General features: G+C 40.9%; 1 protein-coding gene across 1 annotated transcript in view; it reads right to left on the bottom strand.

Moving 5' to 3' along the window:
• The window catches only part of JAM2 (junctional adhesion molecule 2), a 52,745-nt gene extending 36,692 nt beyond the window's left edge, over positions 1-16,053 (bottom strand). The window contains exon 1 of the mRNA XM_008701758.2: positions 15,629-16,053. Within this exon, the coding sequence (XP_008699980.1) occupies positions 15,629-15,695 (67 nt within the window). The 5' untranslated portion in view covers positions 15,696-16,053. The remainder of the gene's footprint in view (positions 1-15,628) is intronic.
• Positions 16,054-16,934: the final 881 nt, after the last annotated feature.

Genomic DNA, 16,934 nt, shown 5'->3' on the forward strand with positions numbered 1-16,934 from the left:
TATGGTACATTTTTTTCCCCATTTGAAAACAAAATGTTAAATTATGAAGAACTCTAATCATCATTAAATCAAACCCCCTCATTTTACAAATAAGGAAAACAAGATCCAAATAAAAGTTTTCTAAAGCCTTATCAAAAACTAAGAGCAGGGACGCCTGGGTGGCTCAGTCGTTAAGCATCTGCCTTCAGCTCAGGGCGTGATCCCGGTGTTCTGGGATCGAGCCCCACATCAGGCTCCTCCGATGGGAGCCTGCTTCTTCCTCTCCCACTCCCCCTGCTTGTGTTCCCTCTCTCGCTGGCTCTCTCTCTCTGTCAAATAAATAAATAAAATCTTTAAAAAAAAAACAAAAACAAAAACTAAGAGCAGAACTGACACAATCTTAGGTCTTCACACCCCAAGCTCCATTTTATTTATGCCATACTCTTTGCGTCTTTGAAAACAAATGACATTTATGGTTTGAAGTATAAGGAGGTCCTCTGACCCTCCAGTAGAGACATTTCACCTGGACATTTAACTTATGAATCCAATAATGCACCACTGCCAAACAGACTGAGAACTCTAACTTATAAAATTAATCAACTTAAAAAGTGAACGTGATTCTGCCCACCATTCCAGTCAGTGTGAACATGCCCCTGAGTTACTCCGTCATAGAAAATGTAACTGATATTCTTTCAGGTAAAAGAGGAGAATCCATCATCCTCTGGAAAAAAAAATATATTCAACACACTCATTGGTGAGATCACTTTGCTCTCTAAAAGAGGTATTTCTGTAACCCATTTCCAAAATTATTCGTCCTTTTATTTTTCTAATAATAAGAACTCAATTTCCTCAAATGTTTCAGCACATGTCATGGAAAAGCCTTGTCTTGAATGATCTCTTCATCACTCAGCAGATTTCGGTATCTCACCCTCAAAGATAAATAGTTGAATGTGTGGAATGGGGCAAGCAAGAGGGACATGGCCGGCTTGTTCACATAGTTAGGACTCTAAATCTAAATTCTCTTTGAGGAAGATGATGCAGTCTTGCTTCCACTCTAAGAGGTAATGGGATGGGAGGTGAAGTGGAACTCCTGCCTCTATTAATGCCTACATTCTCTTGCTCATGAATTCATGGTGTATTTGGGGAACGTGTTATCCCGCATAGAAATCGCTTCTGACATAAATGGCTACAATGAACGTGTGCGTAAGCTGCTGGCACAGACTCCAGGCGGCTTCTAAATGCCTCTAATTCCTCCATTCTTCCCCCACAGCCAGAATCTTCTCCAGAGAATCCTTAGAGCTTTGGGGTCTTCGAGGTTAAAGGAACTATGGGAAATTAAGTCATATAAAGAACTCATTTGGAACTTGACATTAAGTTTTAATGACATAGATTTGAGCATTAAGTGAATATTTTAGGAAGTGTGAGCAATTTTGAAATGAGCTTGAGTTGGCCCTTACGCTATTAAAAAAAGCTGAAGTAGTCTCTTCTGTTCTTTGGAAGAGCCAGAGGGTGGACAAAAGAGACTTGATCAGACCAGCCTCTATTAAATAAATGCAAGAGAAAAACTAAATTTTTTGGAATTTAATCAACTCTCTTTTTTATATTCACCTTTTCTTACCATCAGTCTATGACTCTGGCATGTATTCATCTAATGGGTACTTTCAGATTTTAGGGAATAAAATATTAAAGTCCCTTTGAAAGGAAATGAACGGAAAGGTCCACACTACATTATGAAGAAAAACATTACTGTTATGCACATTGACTAACAGATTTTGCTGTATAACCCAGGATCTTGGAGTTCAGTTAATGGCAGGGTGTTTTGTCTGTTTTCAGGCATTTTATTTTTCTGTTAGTGTGAAACAGACTAGCTAGATTAAAAAGGGGGTCATTCAGATAGAATTTAGGTTTCTTATTCTGGTTAAGTAAGGTGTACAGTTTAAGAGAGCAGATATTTCAAGCAGACTCACTTCGGTCTATTTATTTTCTCTTTAACCAGAATACTCTAAGGTGGATAGTCCAATAAAACCCAGAGGGGCAAAGAAAAGAAATACTGGAATTTTTATATATTTATCACATTCTTTTTTTGGGGGGGGTTAGTTTTTTTACTAGGACAAATTTTCTTTTTCTTTTTTTTTTTAAAGATTTACTTATTTACGTAATCTCTACACCCAGCGTGGGGCTTGCACTCACAACCCCGAGGTCAAGAGCTGAGCCAGCCAGGTGGCCCTATGACAAATTTTCAAATATACACAAAAGTAGAGAGAACAGAGCAATAGACTCCACATACTCATTATTTGGTTTCGACAGTTGTAAAGACAGCCACGTTTACTTCATCTATCTTTTTCGTTGTTGAGAAATTTTAAAGCAAATCATATCTATTAATCAATTTTCCTTATTATTTTAGGAGGTATCAATACAAATTAAAGACAAATGGCTACAGTAACATTAAAATAACAAATTATAATTCATTCCTTAGTATAATCTCGTACCCTGCCCTAGTCAAATTCGCCTAATATCTTTTTTGAATCGGGATCCGCATTTCAGTGTTACACTTGCCTCTTAGGCTTTTTGTCTTGTTTTGTTTTTAATGCAGAGCTAACCTGCCCTTTCCTCCCATCCAGTGACTTGTTGAGAAAACCCAGCCAGTTATTCTGTAGAACAACTCACTTTCTAAGCTTGTCCATGTCTTTAATCTGTGCATCTACCCTCCTATAAAGAGAAGGTAGCTTGCCCTGAGGCTTGATTCAGATAAAGGTCAATTATTTTTATAATTATTTTCTTGGGGGGGAGCACAAACACTACATAGGGAGAGCTCTGTGCTTCCTGTTGTACTGCACAATGATTGGCCTACTTTTAATGATGCTAAGATTAATCAGTGGTTTTAGATGATAACAGACGGGTCCTTCCATTTTAAAGGTCCCCATCAACATTTTGTCTAATTTTTAATAACCCTATCCTGAACCAATGACATGGTGCAAGATGATGATGACTAGATTCTACTGTTTTTCTTATTTGCACATTTACTAGCTTGACCTCTATAACAAAAAATTTTCTCTATCAGTTAAGGTTATATGTTACATGTATGCACATACAAAGGAAAGCAGGATGAAGGCTTACTTCTTTGTTAAAACTCGGGGTCGGGAGCCATTGATGTAGTTGGTTCTAAGGGTGACCAAAGAGCACTGATTTTTTTTTAACCGTATCGACTCTCTCTCTTTTTAATGTCTATAATTAATACACTTAAAATCTGTTTGGCATCTTTAAATCGATTGCCTTCAATATACTTTTTTCATTTCTGATTCTTAAATTGCCTCTAATTTGGCCACAGTGAGCCTTTTCATGTTGATTCGTGTGTCTTTTAGACGATCCCATGAGCTTGGAGAGTTTTCTGGCTTTCTGGCACAACAAAATAAATGCTTCCAGACTCATACACGCCCAACCCTACACATGGAATCAGATGTTCCTTCAAAGCTTCCCTGGCCGCTGTTAGTGTGGAAGGGTATTGAGAGATCACGATGTGTATGCTCATTTTTATAGTGTTGTAGGAAGGGTTTTATTATTATTCCCAACTATTCTTTCCCTTTCCACTTATTATTACATGATAGCTGGGGCCTCCTGGCTAGCAGGATACACTTCCCCAGCCCAGTTGCGTTTCTGGCCACGTGATTGCTCTCACCAACGAACATATGCCCTGGTAAGTGGAAGCTTTAAGAGAGAACACTTAGTTAAGTCGGTCTTTTGCTTTTCCCTTGGCCATGAGGACTGTCCGTCCCAAATGGGGTCAGCCCCTTCAGCCTGGAGCCTGGAATGACAATGAGACATGCAGAGAGCAGAGATTCTGCAGCTGACATGGAACTACAAAAAGGGGATGTAAGCAAAAGTAACGTGTATGGCGGCAAACTAGCGAGATTTTTGTAGATTATTTGTTTTTAGGTTATTTGGACAGAGATAGGAAATACACAGTTTGGGAACGAAAAAAGCATTAGGAGTTCATACTGATATTTCCAATTCAAATATACATGATAGGACTTCTACTGCTTTTTAAACATAATACTTGTATCTCTTTTTCCCTTCACTGACAATCTTGAATATCTACATTATGATCATTACCGATTTGCATTCTCCTGTAGTATAATTTCAAAATAACACCACTGTTTTCAATTCTTTTCATTTAAAATGCATTTGCAGCTTTATTTATCCTTAAAATAAATTCTACGACTCAGTGGATTATTCTAAACTCAGACTGGAAAAATTCTTTCCTCTGCATGGTTACATCACCGGCTTGAGACCCAGGAGGTTCATTTCTGTCCATTTGTTTTCAATTTTCAAGATGGCGGTTTTAGTGAATTTTTCTTCGAAACAGAAAATTTAAGTTTTCACAACCAAATCTATGTAATAAGTTATTAAGAGAACTCTGTCCCATTTCTGCCCCTTTCTACCCGTTGTGAGTGGTTTTCATTTAACCTTCCAGTATTTCTTTCTTACACAAAATACAGCCTGCTACATTATACTGTTCAGCACCTTGCTTTTTTCCTTTGCTATATCTATACGTGGAGATCACCCTCGTTCCTTTTTATTGCTACGTTGCATACCATTTCGTTCTTTATTCAGCCAATCTCTTATTGATGGGCGTTTGATAGTTTTCCATCTTCTTTATAATAAATAATTTTGAAATAAGTAATACCATGTATCAATCTCGTTCAGCTTTTTTTGTTTTTGTTTTTTTGCAAATACAGCTTTGGAACAGGCTCCCGGTAGCGGGGGGAATGAGTCAGAGTAGACACGCAATTTTTCTACATATTGCTGAATTAATTCTTTTTCCATAGCAGATAGATCACTCTGCAGCCCCTCAGGAGTCAGAGGCCTGTTTGCACACAGCTTCAGTAACAGAGGATGCGGATGAGTTATGTGTTTTTGCTAATCTGGCAGGAAAGGGATGTTATCTGTGTGACAGTTTAATTTGCGTTTCAGTGATGTTGAGCGCAGTGTCATATCTGAAGAACTATTAAAATTTTTCTTCTGGGAACTCTCTGGGATTTGTGTTGTATGTACGCCATTCTTCTATTTTGTTCTTTATATTTTTATTTTCTTTCCATCTTTAGGGCTTGTTGTATATCAGTGACGATACTCTTTGGCTGAGAATTAGAGTGCAGACATCTTTTTCTCAATTAGTCATTTGTCTTTTGATTTTTGTATGGTATTTTATTTCTTTCGAGCAGATGCTCTTTTGATATGTAGTTTTTAAAAGAAGGCATCCATGCTTTTGTAATCTTGGGGGTGGGGCTGAACTTATTACTTACTGACATTTAGATCTTTGATTCATTTGGAGTTTATCCTCACGTACACTGTCAGGATCCGATCTATTTTCCCTCAAATGGCTACCCAACTGTAACGATATTTATTAAGCACTCTCTGTGGTTTGAGGGGCTCCTATTTTATATATAGATAGATAAGTGGAAAGATACATCTCACATCTACACTAAGTTTCCGAATGAACTTGGGCCAATTCCTGGACTTTCTATTCTGTTCTATTGGTCTGTCATTCTATTCACGTACCAGTCTCGCAGTGTTTTAATAATAGAGGCTTTATCAAGTGCTGTAATACAGGACAACCATCACCTCATTCCCGCCCAAGGGCATTACTGCTGATTTATTTTTCATTATCTCATTTGTCTGATACTTATTTTATATATATCTTATAATTAATGTAATACATTGATACAGAAACACATGTATATACTTCATTACCAAAAATGTATGTTGGGGCGTATGTTCTTTTTAAGAGAAGTAGGACATGGAATAAAGAAAAGTCTGAAGAACACTGCAGTGCTCCAGGCAGTGTTTTTTGAACATTTCAGCATCCTCAGTCAGATTTTCTGGGAGAGTAGCACAATAGAGCTGAAAACCTTAGGATCCATCTCATCTTGGCATTTGCAATGAAAGAATACCCTTGGACCTAGTTGATGAGTCACGTGGACCCAGAAGAAAGTTCTTCACTGCTAATGAGCAGGCGTCAAGATCCCACAGAATGATATGATTACTGGAAAGGATGCCTAAGAAAACCATCTTTGGTTTGGAAATAAAGATCACTTTATCAGGCCCTCCCCTCTCTCTTAGTAAACTTTTACCTCCTGTGGGACATGGATTGCTGTGATATCAACTGAGTGGCAAAGAGGTTGGACCATGAGGACAGTCTGGAATCCCCCGCTTCAGAGAGTACTCGTAGAACTCTCTAACATCCTGTGTTGTAGTTTTTCTCAGGCAACTTGCGAAGAGGTATTGTCTGATTCATCTGAACTTTTAATCAATGCTTACTAATTCAAGAGGAACTTATGTGGAGGTTTTTGTGTTTTGTTTTGTTTTATACAATACAAAAAGCATCAGGCAATCAGCAACATTTCCTAAAACTCTATAGGGCCAACCAGTCTCTATCTTACCTTGTAACTCTAAACTCCAGGGAGTCTATAGTTCACGAGGGAGGAGGAAGTTCTAAGAGCAGCAAAATTATGCATTCATTAGGGAATATTAATTTTACACATGTCCTGGGATCCTTAGTAATAAAATGTCATTTTATGAAGCTACGAAACAAATAAAACATCAAACTCCAGGTTACTTACCTCTATTCAATTAAGTATTAGGAAATCATTATGAGCCAGGCAAGATTCTAGGTGCTAGAGACACAAAGATGTATTGTCTCTGTCCTTGACAAACTCACAATCCAGAGAGAAACACATGTAAACAAGGTAACAGTTTAACCCAGTAAGTACAAAAGAGAATCAGGAACATACCAAGAACACCAGGAGTGTAATAATATGTGGCAGAATTCAGCTTTGAGGAATGGATGAGCTGGAGAGGGTTAAGGAGAAGGGGCTTAGTAATTGCATTTGCCACATGGAAAAAATTGCAACAATGACAACACAACAGCAGAGAAGATGGCTGGGAAGGAGAAACGCTGTATCTAAACTGGCATAGTTGTTCACTCGGATACACACACCCACATAGGCAGGGTCTGAAAGCCCCTGACTTGTTCTGGACCAAGAGCCTCCTATGAGGCCAAAGTCCAATGACCCATGGCTCCCAGCTTATGGAGAATTTGTACCCTATATTTTCATGACATAGAAGACTGCATGTTTAGATTACTGGACAAATAGAGCCTTGAGTTACTGTTTATTCCATGGAGTTCAACTTCTGATTAGAATCCATTCCTATTTTAAAGTGCCTCTAGAACATTTTTGTAAGACATTAGCACAATTCTCCCTTTTCAAATTTAGCACTTTCCCAGTAGTCCAACATGTTCCCTTTTTATTTGCGGTCATTACTTCTTCTTTGGTCTCCTTTAAAAATAGCACCAGTTTGCACTTGTCTGTAAGTCTTAGCTGGTGCTGGTGTTGGTCTTCTCTGGGCGTTGGCACTTACCCTCTACTTTGGACTTTTTTCATAGCATCTGAGTTGGAATTTTCCCTTTCTAGATTTGGTCACTGGTTTGGGAATTTATTTCCCTCTGTTTTGTTATATTCATTTTGTTTCACTGCTTACTTTTGTTGGTTTTACCTAGAAGGTAGCCCCTGCTGCACTTTGGCTTAAGGATTTTAAAGGCCTCTGCAAAATGTTATCATGAGTCCTATTTGTGAGACATAGCTTTGGGTTGTGGCTCAATTACTAGTAAAAATAAATTTTTGCAAGGGGTGCCTGGGTGGTTCAGTTGGAATCAGCTTCTGACTCTTGGTTTAGCTCAGGTCAAGATCTCATGGGCTGTGGGATCAAACCTCCCCCCCCCCAACCCTCAGGGCTCTGTGCTCTGCAGGGAGTCTTTGAGTCTGCTTGGGGATTCTCTCCCTCTGCCCCTTCCCCCACTCAGGTGCACGCTCTCTCTCTAAAATGAATAAATCTTTAAAAAAATAAAAAAATAAAGTTTTGCAGGAAGCCACAGAATATCATATACAATATTATCTGATTTGTTGGAAGGTGCAGAACAATAAGCATAGTAAATTTTGATTTGGATTTAGAAACCATACTGGTATGCTCATATATGCTGGAACTATATTTTCCCCCCAATTTTTCTAGAACTATATGCAAAAAGCTTAAGAGTAGTCTATCTGTAAAGAGTGGAATAGAAGTCAAGGGGGCTAGAAAAGAGTTATTTTTCATTTTTGTACTGTTTGAATTTACCATATACATACCTTGTTTTTAAATGTGTAAGTAAATGCATTCAACAGTGATCTATTTTTGTCTTTGATTATGCCCATAAATAAAGTATTTAGCAAGTTTTTACAGTGTGAGCAAAGCTAAATCTAAAAACAGCAGGTGACTGCTTTGACAAAAGGAGAGTGAGTGAACTGGAAACGCCCAGAATAAAGGAGAAAAACCAGATTAGGCTTTTGCACTCCTTACCAGTATAAAATCAACTCAGTCCCACACTGTCCCTGTGAAAAATTTTGAAAACTAAAACAAAACAGAAAATCTAACAAAACAAATAAAAACTGTCAATGACATAAGAGAGAGAGAAAGGCAAAATTCTTCAGGTAAGAACTAAAACTCCCATCTGTTAAGATCACAAGGATTCTTGGGGTGCCTGGGTGACTCAGTCCGTTAAGCATCTACTCTTGATTTCAGCTCAGGTCATGATCTCAGGTCCTGAGATCAAGGCCTGCTTCGGGCTCTGCACTCAGTGGGGAGTCTGCTTGGGGTTAGGGATTCTCTCTCTCCCTCCAAAATAAGAAGAAAAAAAAATCACAAGAATTCTTGCTCAGGACTGTTTGAGCCAAGAGAGTAGAGAGCTAAGAGTGTAGCTCCTGAAATACCTTCATGGGACTAGGTCTAGTAGTTCTTTCCTTCTCTGTTCATAAAACATGGAAACAATTTAAACTGTAAACATTTCCAACCCTTTACTGGCCTGAAGATTCCAAGAGCAGGATTCTGTGGATCCTGTTAGCAGGCATTCGTTTGAGCACACACCTTCTCTTTCTTTCTCTCCCTTCCCCCCACCTCTATCCCTCGCTCTATCTCTGTCTGTGCCTCTGTCTCTCTCATACAGGCACACCCTCACATACTTAGTAACACAGAAGGCCACTCTTCTCCCCATCAAACCTAATCCAATCACCCTCTTAAGGATGGCAAGATGGGAATAAGGTAAAACAATGCTGAAGAAGACAAACACGGGGCGGGGCGGAGAATAATACTGAAAGACGATAAACAGTACCCCCAAAAGCTAGTTTTATGTTTAGATGCTGGGAGCTGAAGAGAGAGTTGGAAACACATGTAGCATACACCATTTTAAAAAATTCCTTAACAACTAAAGAGCCCTTTCTCTCAAATTCCTGATTAAATTTAATTAACTACATTTCAGATATAAAACAATTTTCTGTGGGTGGATGTAAATGTCTAATTATATATGTGCATGTACGTATTTTCAATAAACCATATAAAATAAATACTTTGGAAGTAACAGCCTGGACCACTCCAATAACATCTAACTGGGCTCCCCACTTCCACGTCCTACCCACCCGTCCATCCTACCCATTCTCCACACTCCATCCAATGTGTTCTCTTTGAAAGGCAAATCTAACTGATACCCAGTGTTTAAGGGCTTTCAGTGGCTTCTCCTGGTCTTTAGGATAAATTTAAAATCCTAAATATGCCCTACAAGTCCCTCTTACCAGCTGGCTGCTGTCTTTTGTCTTCCCCTGTCATCCATGCTCTGGCCATAAGGGACTTCTCCATTTCCTGCTTGCTTTTGCTCAAGTACCTCTGTGCAGCCCTGTTCCCTCCGTATCTGAGATGGTTTTCCCCCCCTTCACTTGCCTAGCATATTCTTTTAATGTAGATAGATAGACACGTGTCCACATACACGTGCAAGTATTTTGTGATAATACAGATATATGTGTGTATTTTGTAATAAAACTTGAAAAAACACATTTTAAAATAAATTCTTTAAAATAAAAGTGAATAAAACAAACTGTTTAAATTAGTATAATACTTATGAAACAGTCTATTTGTGTTTGGATAGGATTCTCTGAAATGTAGGAAATCCATTATAAATGATAATATGACTGTTAAACTCTACTGACCCCAAATATTATCAATAATAACAGGACCAGTTTTCTAAGTGTGCTATATATATGTACACATTTAATTCTCCCTACACCTCTACAAAGTAAGTCTGTTATTGGGATTATCACCATTACAGATGGGTAAACCGACACACACAGAAATCAGATAGCTTGGACCAGATCATACAGTTAGCTAGTAAATAACACAGAATTCAGCATCAGAGTACGTGTTCTTTACTGCTACACTATGTGATCTGAAATAGAACTCAAAAAATACAGTTCTATAGCACTATAAATTATAATTTAAAGGTAAAAGTTACAGTTGCTCCATGGGATCTAGAATATTCTTGGCTACATGCTGATTACACTGTTACTGTGTACATCCCACTTTTGGTTGGTGTGATGGTTTCCCAGAGATGCCCACATCCTAATCCCAGGAGCCTAAAACATGTTATCTTACATGATAAATAGGAATTAAGTTTGCAGGTGGAATTAAAGTTGTTAACCAGCTAACTTTGGGATGGAGAGGTTAACCTGGATTACCCAGGTGGGTCTGACGTAAGTTTAAAGGTCCTTACAAGCGGAAGAGGGAGGTAGATGAGAGAGAACCAGATTTATGGGAGCCGAGCACAGCTGGCTGTGAAGGTGGAGGAATGGGGCCATGAGCCAGTGGCCTCTAGAAGCTGGAAAAACAGCTTAGACGCTGATTCGTCCCTAGAACCTCGAGAAGATAGCTGCCTTTCCCATACTTTGATTTTAGCCCAGCGAGACCTATTTCAGATTTCTGGCCCCTAGAACTTTAAGATAATAAGTCTGTGTTGTATTAAATTTGTGGTAATTTGTTTCTGTAGCAATAGAAAGCTAACACAGTTGGGTTGTTTTTCTGAGTTCTGGTCATGTTAACAGTAACACCTCCCAAGAAAACAGTACCCAGTTTTAAGTTTTCTTTCTCTGCTTTTGCCAAAGAAAGCACTTGACCTACATTCTGATTCCCCTTTTCTATATTCACCTTCATCTTCCTCAAAGCATCAATCTGGCAATACAGGTATACTGAATTACTGACTCAGCAGTGCTGTGGGATAAAAAGGTTATTTTAAGTAATGGCCTTTACAGATTTCTTCTGGTCCAACTTCAATGAACACAGCTTCCGTAGGTCCAAACATCTTCTCTAACAACAAGGCCCAGCAAAGGAAACCAATGCAATAGAGACCATGGGGAGAGAAAACGTATGTAAATGCGCATAGGCTCCTCTCATTAACCTGCTCTGGTGGCAGGATAGTGAGTATTCTATTATCAACCGTAGGGAATTTGCTGTTCTCTCTATGCTGACTTTTTGTTTTAGACTTCTTCCTTTTAAACGTCATTTCTGTCTCAGCTTTAAAACCGTTATCAGGTCTACCAGCAAGCCCAATCTGACCCTTCTGTTCATCAGATAATTAGGACCGTGCCAGGATGGAACCGGTCCTCCTCCGCAAATTGATGATGATGCTTTGTTCTTAACAATGTTTACAGAGGGCAGAATTTTCCTGGCACTCGTTCCCTGGAGTGCTCTTTTGGGTCAGTTTCACCACCGGGGCAGAACTTTGTGATTTTGCAGAAGATCCAGACCTCTCCCTGCTTCACAGTCCTTATCAGTTGATGAGAGATTACAGACTCAGGCCAAGTAGCCTGGCTCGGGTTCCAGTCCAGAGTTGAGAACCAACTGCTACTAGCCATGTAGGGTCAAGAACAGCATACTGCTCTCATTCACATTCAACTGCTTGGCTTAAATGTCACCTCAGAGAAATCTGACACCTCACCTACTTAGCATTCGTTAGGGCTTCATGATTTATATTGAGATCATTAATTCCATTCATCCATTTCTTCCACCCCACTCCACCTCATGCCCTTCCTATCTGATCAACAAGTATCTGTTTACACCTACTATTAACCAGGCACTTTGCTTAGCGCTGTACATACAGTGGTGAGCAAACATGAAGAAATGCCTTCCTTCACGGAGTTGCCATTTCCATGGTAAAGAAAAATATAGTTTCACTAAACACACAAGTAAATGTCCATATATCAACAGGTACAGTGAACTCATACCCAAATAACAGTAGCAGCAGCAACAACAAAAGTCTTCCAGACTACTAAGAAAAAATAAGGATACAGACAAATAGAAATAAAAGGAAAGAATGGAATAAGCATGATATTATATAAATTAGGATCAGGACAAAAGGATAGTACAGTTATACTGGGGATGGATATTAAGAAGATGAGTATATAATTAGAGAATAAGAAATTCACAAAGTGCTTTTTGAATGGAGACAGTGGAAGGATTTACGTGCTCAGATAGAAAAAGGAGAAAAGTCCAATTACCTATGGAACAAATTCTCAGATCTTCAAATCCCCATTCCATTTCTTTTTTTTTTTTTTTTAAAGATTTTATTTATTTATTTGACAGAGAGAGAGCCAGCGAGAGATGGAACACAAGCAGGGGGGAGTGGGAGAGGAAGAAGCAGGCTCCCAGCGGAGGAGCCCGATGTGGGACTCGATCCCGGAACGCCGAGATCACGCCCTGAGCCGAAGGCAGACGCTTAACGACTGCGCCACCCAGGCGCCCCCCCATTCCATTTCTTTCCAGCCTACATGAATGAGCTTTCTTGAACCATGGGGGTCATTATCTGTAACTTGGATATTTTCTGTATCATGCATTTGCTGAGAACTTAAAAAGAGAGAATATTCAGAAAGTCCTTAGAATAGGGTCTGATATATACATAGCCTTTATTTTTTTTTAAGATTTTAATTATTTATTTGACAGAAAGAGACAGCAAGAGAGGAAACACAAGCAAGGGGAGTGTGAGAGGTGAAGCAGGCTTCCCACCGAGCAGGGAGCCCAATGCGGGGCTCAATCCCAGAACCCTGGGATCATGACCTGAGCCAAAGACAGACACTTAACGGCTGAGCCACCCAGGCGCCCCTATACATAGCCTTTAATATACTGTTTTTGGATCTGGACATGAAACCTGAGTGGATAAATCACAAATAGGACTATGGAGTGAAACTTAGCCCTGAAAAACATTCTTGTTTTTCAACAACACTCTGATAGCAATGAGCATACCCAGTGCCTACATCTTGGTTTCTCCCACCCAGGTATTAACCAGGTCCGACCCTGCTAGCTTCTGAGATCAGATGAAATCAAGTGTGTTCAAGGTGGTATGGCGGTAGACTCACATCTTGGTTTCTAATACCAATTCTCCAATAAAAGGAACCAGGGCTCCTTGGAGAAATGGCCGATGACTGGAGCAGGAAATATACAAAATCAGCCTGAAGACTTTGTGTTTCCAGAAAGTAAGGAAGCGCTAAAAACAAACAAAAATGCATATATATATAATGATGGAGGTATGTCAGAGGATACAGAAACTACTAGAAGAACTCCCAATGGCAAAAGCTAGAAGAATTTTAGATTTTAAGACCAAAATAAATAAAATCATGTTGGACTATAATCCAAAGTATAAAATAAATATTCATAAGCCCATACTGATATAGAAGTCATGAGAAAACATCAGAAACACACCAGTTAAAGGACATTCTCCAAAATACTTCACCAGTACTCCTCAAACTTGTCAAAGTAATAAAAAAACAAGGGAAGTCTGAGGAACTGTCACAGCTAAGAGGAGCCTAAGGAGACAGGACTGCTAAATGTAATAGAGTATCCTGAGTGAGATCATGAAATAAAAAGGGACATTAGGTAAAAATGAAGGAAATTTGAATAAAGTGTGGACTTTAGTTAATAATAATGTACCAAAACCATTTCATTAATTATGACATGTATCATACTAACATAAAATGTTAAAAGGAGAAAGTAGATGTGGTATATATGGGAACTCTCCATACTATCTTCACAATATTTCTTTACATCTACTGTTATAACTAAGTTTATTTAAACACACACACACACACACACACACACACACACACAAAGAAAGAAAGAAAAGAAAACATTCTTGCAATGCCAGACCTTTTGGCACCCTGGGAACAAACTAGAAAAGATCCACACATACTCCCACATTATTCCCCCATAGGAGTCGGGGTTAGAAGAGCCAATGGTTAGATTTACCCAAAGTCTGAAGAAGAGGTTATTCTGCTCATTCATCTAACCCTGTGTTTGCCGCTTGGTTATTTCTTGGCTACACTTTAAAACTTAGGGTGTATTGTTTCTATTTTGATCACTGAATAAGAATAGAAGAGTAAAACCATTTTCTCTGTTTTTAATTAGTAGCAATTCTAAAATCAGTCTTTTTTTAATTTGAAGTTTAGGATCATCAACAAAATACATAACTTTCCCAGCAGTTTTGTGACAATTCCTCCAGCCCGTCTCTTTGTTGCCCTTTACCATTACTGCGTTTTTTTTCTTTGTGTGTCCAACATGATTCCAGTTTCAAAATTGCATAATGGTTTTATTGTGAAGACTTGCCGTCTTGGTTTGATTTTCTATAATATAGGTCAGCACATGCCCCTTTGCTGAGACAACTTGCACCTTTCTCCCCCACGAAGGAACAAAGCTCACATCACGTTGAGTTCAGCGATACTCACTTCGGCAATAAGAACGTGAGAAAAAGTCATTGTATTATGGTATTAGACACTCATTCGGCGGGTTATTTTAAATATTACCAGAACTTGAAAAGCAACAATAATAACCCATTCGATTAAAAAAAAAAGAGAAAGAAAGAAAGAAAGAGAAAAAAGGGGATAACGAAAAACAAAAAAAACAACAGAAAAAAGAAGGACTTCATTGCTTAAGCGCTTACGATCTATTTCGATTTCCTCCATTTTCCTAAAAAGTAAACGCGAAGAAAACAAAATAATAGGCAACGTTCCCAGGATTTTAAATCTCGTGAGCCCAGAATCCGTGAAAATCCTGTTTAGAACCACCCCGTGAAATGGGCTTTGGGACGTCCCCCCGCTCCTCGTTCATTCAGCTTCTGCCTCTTTCTAACAATCATTCGGTCGGACGTCCCCTGAGGACACAGCAGCTGGCCAGAGTCCCCAGACCAGACTTCCCTAACTGAATATAGATGTGCAGGTGGAGAGGATAAAAGTAATTCTGGCTCAGCAGCCACAAATTCCCCTCATCCCCCTGCCCCACAAGTGCACTGCATTTTACCGGTACAATTGGAAGCTCAGAAACCAAGACAACTCTGACGCTACCCCCTTCTCCGGTACTTCGCGTGTGGCCGGCGCCTGCCTCCCTGTGATGCCATCTTGAGATCCTAGCATCTTCTAAGTAGTTAGTGAGTTCTGCATTCTGCTCGCGTCCCTGCGTCTTTGAAAACTTACCCCAACTTTGGAAGAAGGTGAGAATCGGCTGGTGTGGACTTTGAATTTTCTCCACCCAGAATTGACAAAATCAGATGCTATTTACACTAAACCAAAGATCCCCGCGCCTGCCTGCACCCGGATTCCCGCTCGCTGAGTGCCAAGTCAGACGCCCCGCGGCACACCCGCAGCCCAGAGCCCCAGAGACGGCCGTCCGCGAGCGCCGCGTCCAGGGGCTGGAGGTCTGGGGGGCCGGTACCAGCACGCATGGTTGGGAGGGTGGGGGTACCCCAGCAACTTACAGCCCAGCGCGACCACCAGGTAGCGCAGCAGCAGCAGAAGGAGGCGGTGGCGGCTCCTCCTCGCCATCTTCCCGGGGTCCGAGCTGGCTGCTCCTTGGAGGCCGAGGGTCCCGGCGACCGGAGCGCGGGAGGCCGGTCAGGGGCCCCTGAACTTCTGGGGCGGGAGAGAGAAGAGACTGGCTCCGGGGAGAGAAGGGGAGCGGTGGGCGGACCCTGATGGATGTCAGTTTCCCCCTGCCGGGGGCGCTTCTCAACCGGCAGCCTAGGGGCAGGTCTGGTCTGTCCGGGGGCTAGGGGGGTCTGGGCTGTTCCTTTTGTGGGGTGAGGGGTGGGAGGGGGAGGGCCGCGGATGCCGGACGAGGTGTGGGCTGGGTCCTAATGAGGGGGCAGGAGGAGGCGAGGAGCGGAAGGGAAGCCCTGGCGGGCGTCCCCCCGCCCCCGCGCCGCCGGGATTGATCGGCTTTGTGTCTGGTCCGGCGCGGGACTGCCAGCTGTCCCCGGGGCGAGGAGCCCGGGGGTGGGAGGCGCGGGCCGCGGGGGTTGGGGGGAGGCGGGGTGGAGGGCAACTCCGCCTGCCTCGCTCCAACTCCTGTCTTCCTTTTCCTTGGCCCAAAACTTTTTGGGTTTTCAGCCCAGGGGTGGAGATTTTTGGAAAATTTCTGGCCAACGGGCGAAGCTGCGGGGGAGGCGCTCGGGGGAGATGGGGTTCGCGGGCTCCGCCTTGGACGCCAGAGGGGGAAAAAAAAGCATTCAAGACTCTTGCTAGTAGGCAGGGCTCCGATTTTAGCAATAGCCTTGGCCCTTTCTCAGTTTAAGCTTTTTGCTCTTTGGGGAGTTGAGGTGTGTTTTGTGTTCTTTGCTTTTCACGTGTCAGAGTTGGAAGTTCATCTAACGGTGTGAAATATTTATCATGTTTCTTTCCAGTTACATAACTGCTGCCTGTGGAGTTTTCCACATGTTAAAACTCTACAGCTGCCCTTTGTCAGGTTTATTTTTGGTCTACTCTGCTTTTAAAAGGGAAACCCATTATGAATGCTCTGTTGCCTTCTTTAAAATTGACCCGCACTTACACTGCCCGCACTCCAAGGGCTAAACAGACAATTCTTGTATTTGCTCCCAAGGACCAAAAATGTCTGGTGCATTCAAAAATAGTGACAGGTCTGGAAAAAGACCATTCCCAAGAGAAGAAATTGTTATACATCAGTTTCTCTCTCTCTCTCTCTCTCTCTCTTTTTAAGGTAGAATAATGGATAAAGTACTGAATAGAAGACAGTTGATTTAGTGGGGTGCACATGAAGAATTTAGC

The sequence above is a fragment of the Ursus maritimus genome, unplaced genomic scaffold, assembly GCF_017311325.1.
Source record: "Ursus maritimus isolate PB19 unplaced genomic scaffold, ASM1731132v1 scaffold_4, whole genome shotgun sequence".
NCBI lineage: Eukaryota > Metazoa > Chordata > Mammalia > Carnivora > Ursidae > Ursus > Ursus maritimus.